We start from the raw sequence: 6,452 nt of genomic DNA, 5'->3' as shown, positions 1-6,452 counted from the left end.
GAGCAATATGCAACATCAGTTTGGCTCTCTCTAAGCTGGATTCCCATTGTTCCTAAAGTTACTCATGCAGTTGCTCCAATAGCTACTTACTATTCTGGGAAGTACAATGAGATCGTTCAACAATCCACCGAGAAATGATACAAGGTTGACTGAGAAAATTTCTAAGGTGTTCAGTACTCAGTCTGTGGCTTCCAACGAAGGACCTTCTGATTTTACTTTTATGGTTCATACCTAGCTGTTTAGTTCTTTATGAGGAGCTCAAGGATATGATCTGGAGTGCTTTGAAATGGTTTTTATTTGTCTACTGTGCTGTGGATTTTTTATCGTGTTTTAAGTAAATATTTGTGTTTGTTTATTCGGTTTTCATTGTTGAAAGTTGTGATGGGTTCTTTGGTCGTGTATCACATTGTCTTTTTGGATGTCTCTGATACACGGTCAAATTTTGTTCGGTTGCAGTGTCTATATCAGGATTGCTCATCTGTTCAAGACTTTCAAGTGCCTTGAGAGAAAAAATGAAGCTCCCCATAAAACTAAAAAGAAAATTTGGTTATTTTGCAGAATATAGAATGGGCATTAACAATATGGTCCTGACAGTAATATCTACCTATATTTTAAAAGCTAAAATTTCTGGCTCCTTCGTTTAAAATTACGTAGCTGCTTGCTTTTATGCTTGAGTATACTTTAGAATCTTGAAAAATCATATTTTAATATCTAAAAAGTTACTAGAGGTCAATCGACGAGGAACCAATTGTGTCATCACCTGTTGACAATAGCACATTAGTTTTTACAAAGCATTTTTAACTAGATAAACACAAAACAACCCAACAATTCATATATTGATCAAATCAAGCTATAGACTCATCAAGAAGATAAAAGTTAAAGGAGGAGAAGTTGAAAAGAAGATAGGAAGCCAATCTCAGAAGAATTTTCAAGAAGGAAGGAAGAAGAAATGTCGAGAAGGAAGAAGAAATGTCGAGAAAGAGCAGAGCAAGTACCTGTTGCATTCTGGTCATGAAAGTAGCAAATTGTTCCTTCATCTTCTTTTCCACTTATAGTTGGATCCTCTTCTCTACTTCTACATTTACGAGTTCACGCTACTCTGCCAACTTCCTAGACAACTCGTGTTCCAACTTCCTTTGCAACTCAAGTTCCATATTTCTTTGCAACTCAGCAGCCATTTGTTCACGTTTTTCTTGCAACTTCCGATCAATACCACCTTGCATCTCTTGATGCACAATTTCCATAGCAGAAGATACACTGGACTCTATGTTTGCATGTTGTGTGACTCTTTTTTGGGAGGTTTCTTTTCATATCCTTGTCCACGAAATAGCATTTCTCTACAAGATAGTTCCAGATAAAACATATAAGAAAATATATAAATAACAAATGTGCATATGTGATAATAGGGGAATAATATATTTTCACCGTAGATTCCTCTACTTATGCAAAAGAACTTGTACCACAACATGCTTAGTTGTTTGCTTTTCCCTATTTTTTTTTTGTTCCTCTCACTTACATTCTGCAGTAAGTCAACAGATTAATAAACAACCATTGCAAGATGGGTATGGAGCCATTCAGTTGGCAGAATCTTCAGGTATTAAGTTACCTTAAAATTCGGACTTCCAAAATATTGTATTAGGTATTTCCAGTCCTCAAGTTCAACATCTTCAAGACGATGAGACAATCTTTCTTCATTAGTACTATATTTAGAGTAGTGAATGCTAAGTTGAGCTTTCCAGTTCCTTTCATTTCCTGAAATATCGCATAAAAAGGAAAGGACTGATTAACATAGAGAAAATATTAATTCATATAGTAGAGAATTAAAATCAGTTAATTGATAAAAATGTTAGAATAAAGCACTGATTTTACTTCACTGCTGATTCTATTATGAAATTACAGCTTTAAACATCATGAACAAATTACATTCAGTCTAATAAGGACAAAAATACATGGAACTTTCTAAAATAAGATGCAAATATAAAGTTACAAACATCACAAACTAATATTATTGTAAGTCTAATAATTACAAACATAAGAGATTGAATTTTCCTATTTAGTTTTGGTAGAGTATTAGCATGACTATGTTTTAAGCAAGAAAACATGAGACCTATGAGTAATTGGAACAAATTCTGAGGTGGAACAATGAGTATGATGGGCCTTTAAAGATGTAGCAGATGAGACAGTAATGTCGTCGACCCACAACGTCCACATATGTCAATTCAATAAGCCTTGCATAATACCAAAAAGAAAGGATCTTTTTCCATGTTCTTTTAAGCCCAGTTGATATCTTTCATTGTTATGATAAAACTGACGTATTTAAACTATATAACCAAATCTCAAAACACAATCAACAGAAAACTATAATAGAAAAAGAAACAAACCAATATATGAATGCCCAATTCAAACAAACTCAGTTGTTTGGAGACACCACAACTCCCTCTATTCTATAACAAACCAGTAACCACTCAGAAGAATATTTTTTTTTTTATTAGATAAGGTAATTTAGCAACAAATATAAGACAACTAATACTATCCTTACTATCCTCAACCCCACAAAAGTTGAGGTCGCTATATGAAGCATCTTTACCATTCTACTCTATGTTGGCTCGTCTCTATTCCAATACTGAACATTTGCTTAAGGGTACTGTAGATTTCATAGTCTTATACGGACATACAAGTTGAGCTAGCAACAACTAACTTAGTAAAATAGCATTTGTAACAGTTTCTCCACAATAGAAGACAAAAAAACAAATCCGAATCAAAACTTAAATCAACTTGTCGCTGCATTTGGGAGCACAAATCAGTATAGTCACCCAATAACTAAAAACTTACCAATGGACATGGATTCAGGAGGTCTGATAGTACATTTCCCTTTGTTTTTTAAAACTAACTGCTAACCAAAAAGGCACCTGTGTTGCTAGTTGTGGACAGATAATTTGAATATTCAAAACAAAATCAGCACAAACACTACAAAGCTTACGTGAAATAAATTTAACTAAAGGAGGAAAATTAATACATATACAAGATTGAGAGGTTTCATTCTCATGTTTGGCATAATTTTAGCTGCATCATCTTCTGAAAAACCTTCAACTGCACAAGCGAGACACAAGAAATTAAAGCTCACTGCTTTGGCATTACTTAAGAGCATGAAACAACAGAAAATAAAGTGAAATTACAAAAAGGTGATTTGTATTGAAAATAGAAGCAGATCTTGTATTGAACATAAATTTATATATAAATTGATATGGGTTTTCAATTAAACATATGCACAAAACTCAAAAAAGTCGCTGAAATTAGAGAAAGCATTAGGTCACCAGCGGCTATATGAGATTAGGGAGAGAAATCAGATGTGCGATTCTTCCTCCACAAAACTCCATTCTGCACATCAATTTTTTTCATAAAAGAAAAAGGGAAAAATTAGGGATTTTACCACAAACCTGATAGATGAGATTCACATCTTGATTTGAGAGATTTAGAGCTGGGTAAAATTTTAGCAGAGAAGGGATTTTAGAGAGAGGGAGGAGAGATTTTAGAGAGAGAGAGAAAAGTGTTTGAGCGTCTCTATTTTGTGTCCTTTAATTAGGAAGAGTTTTATTTAATTTATTTAGTTATTTTCAACTAAAATATAAGGGGTCTAGTAGCGACCCAGTCACTCCAATAGGACTTTAGCAGCGACAACTTAAAAGTCGCCACAAATAATATGGAGCCAAAATTTTAGTTTGAGCGGGAGTGGAAATTTCAGCCACATTAGAAGCGATCTTAGAAAAGTCGCTGCTAAATAATCACTTTTAGTGGCGACTTAATAAATTCGCTACTAAAAGTATAATTGTTGTAGCAACATATAGGGTCGCCGCTATATGTTGCCGCTAAAAATACAATTTCTTTTAGTGAATGATATTGCATGGAGTAAATTGATGTTTTCCATGGAGTCAAAAATCGAACATCACTAATTTCCACATCCTTTTGGGAAGAAAAAATAATTAATGCTATCATATATTTATAATTTTATGTACCCTTTGCCAGTTTGCTACGTTCGAGAAGTCTAAATTGTGTCAAATGAGACTACACGCCCGTTGTTTGTTGCAAATAGATAGTGAGGGCGTAGATAAGAGAGGGTTGCCCGAGTGATAAACACTCCTCGCCTCCAACTTGAGACTGCGGATTCTAATCGGTGTGAAATATCATATTTTCATTGAATATATTTAGGTGCAAACTCTCTATTTTCATCTAATAATTTCGTGAAGCTAAAGTTAATTCGCTTAGGAAATCAACTTGCTTTTCACATAATTATCATGATAGTGAGCATATGAATTTTATATGAGTCTTTCTAACTGCTACAGAACTTTCTTTGCTCGAATTCTCTTTTTTAGCTTATTTAGTGGTCAAAGAGTACTTTTGAATTTTGAGTCAAATTTCAGTGTTGCAACAGCTCATTTGACGTAATAGTTTATCATTTTTCTAATAATTTATATCAGCAAGCTGCAAATCTATACGTTTTTGGGTAACATATCAATTAGAAAGAGCATAATTAAAATATTATAATTTTGTTCATGTTGGACCCGGGCTTCGCCCGGGCTGCCCCCGGGCTGCCCCTCCACTAGTTTATACATAACTCCCCATGAAATGCAAAATTTGTAGAATTGGAAAATAACTCTAATGTACCCGCATCATTGGATTTTCATATTCGGAGAGATTTTTTTGACAGAAAAATTATAAAACAAAAATAATTATAAATAATTCCATTAAACAAAACGATTACATTGTATGAGTCAAAATCAGATCAGAGAAATTCGACATGCGAATACAATTAGCCGAGGTCGAGCAGTGATCAATAAGGTCGAGGTCGAGCAGTGCAAATACATGTCACGACTAGTTTGCTTTGGAATCCTCAAAGGGAATATTATACTGGATATTTCCTCTAACTGTACCTTTTTAGGGTTTTCTAAAGATATCTATTATAAATAGAAAAGGAGGACTAATGAAAAGGGTCTCTCTCTTAAACACACATCTCTAAAGAGATTAGAGGATTTGTGATCTCATACCCTTCACCGGACCCGAAAAGGGTCTTAAGATTCTTGTATCGGTTTATCATTCTTTTTTATCAAATGAAAGAGGACCCGCCCCACTCAAGATTGGGTGAATCTTTTTCTTTATTTATATTTTATTGCCATTTATGTTACTTAATGCATCTTTCTTCATACTATTACTCGACTATATTTTTCTATTCATGGTGTTTATCTCAAATCTAGAATTAATTATCTTTAACTAGGATTTACCTTCTAGCTTCTTATTTAATTAGTTTGACAAAAAGGTCTCATACTTTTTTGGTCAAACAATTTGGTGCCGTCTGTGAGAATTTTCTAATTAAAATTTTAGTTTTCTCTAGATCTCTAAAATCAATTCTTACCCACATTCTCTTTCTCTATAATGGCCTGTATATATGTGGTGATGTGAGGTGAGGAAAGGGAATTTGGAGTAGCCGATGATGGTGTTTAAGAAATGGCAGCGTCCGGCAACCCCGTTTTCCTACGAGCCGGCCCCGTTGATGCCTTTTAAGGAATATAAAAGATATAGTACTAGCCTTTTAAAACATTAAACATCCTGTTGATAAACTGTAGCTATTTTAGCTCATTTTTCTTTTTCATACAATCAGTACAATTATTAAGTTTTGGTTATTGATTATGAATGATACCATGAATTTCCATTGAGAAAACTCAAAATGAGAGTCGGTGCGACTCTCAGCTCGTTGTCAATCAAGTTACAGGGACTTTCCAAATCAAGGAACAAATACTGCAAAAAATACCATGCCGAGGTCTACTAGTTGTTACCCGAGTTCGATGAATGCCAGCTCGATCATATCCCCCGAGCACAGAATATCAAAACGGACGGCCTTGCCAAATTATATTGGTAGCGGCCACTAAAAGCATAACCGGAGAAGGGAACGTGGTCATCCCCTCCATTCGTCGATCGATCAAATCGTGGTAACAAACACTTTCATTTGGTTTTAACTAACTATTTCTCTAAGTAGAATAGAAGCAGGAACATTCTCCCCGATACGTGAACAGGGAACGATTATCGTCAAAGCAAATCCCGAGATGCCAAGAGACCATATAGACTGGGACTGGTTTGCCAACCCAGAAAATATGTAAATCTCTCCGAAATATATTGGCAAAGAATAAGTGCATGAAGCTCACCCGCAAGTCATAAGTCTACACTACAACAATCTTATTTTATCCTTAAGGATAAGCAACGCTGTATCAATTACACAAGCAACATTCAGCCTCCTCGCCAGAATTGACATTCGGTCTCCTCGCCCGAATCTACATTCGGCCTCCTCACCCAAATTGATATTCGGCCTCCTCGTCCGAATTGATATTCGGCCTCGTCACCTGAATTGACCTTCGACCTCCTCGCCCGAGTTGACATTCGGCCTCCTCGCCAGAATCAACATT

General features: G+C 35.2%; 1 protein-coding gene across 5 annotated transcripts; it reads right to left on the bottom strand.

The window, feature by feature from the left end:
- Positions 1-521: 521 nt before the first annotated feature.
- On the bottom strand, positions 522-3,555 carry LOC104236113 (uncharacterized). Of its 5 annotated transcripts, XR_011401637.1 has the most exons (7): positions 3,438-3,555; positions 3,017-3,090; positions 2,833-2,917; positions 1,607-1,752; positions 1,426-1,519; positions 996-1,337; positions 522-760 (listed from the first exon to the last, which is right to left on the bottom strand). XR_011401637.1 is itself a non-coding variant. In XM_070153362.1 (6 exons), the coding sequence occupies exons 3-6, from the start codon at positions 2,840-2,842 to the stop codon at positions 1,207-1,209; spliced, it is 381 nt and encodes a 126-aa protein (XP_070009463.1). In that variant the 5' UTR covers positions 2,843-2,917; positions 3,017-3,090; positions 3,438-3,555; the 3' UTR covers positions 809-1,206. The 5 variants fall into 5 exon arrangements, 2 of the variants coding, with proteins under 2 accessions (XP_070009463.1, XP_070009464.1); XM_070153362.1 differs by lacking the exon at positions 522-760 and having other exon boundaries at positions 809-1,337; XM_070153363.1 differs by lacking the exon at positions 522-760 and having other exon boundaries at positions 809-1,337; positions 3,023-3,090.
- Positions 3,556-6,452: the final 2,897 nt, after the last annotated feature.

Source organism: Nicotiana sylvestris, chromosome 8 (genome assembly GCF_000393655.2).
Source record: "Nicotiana sylvestris chromosome 8, ASM39365v2, whole genome shotgun sequence".
NCBI lineage: Eukaryota > Viridiplantae > Streptophyta > Magnoliopsida > Solanales > Solanaceae > Nicotiana > Nicotiana sylvestris.
The sequence above is the reverse complement of the archived record's forward strand: the minus strand, read 5'-3'. Positions and strand labels throughout refer to the sequence as shown.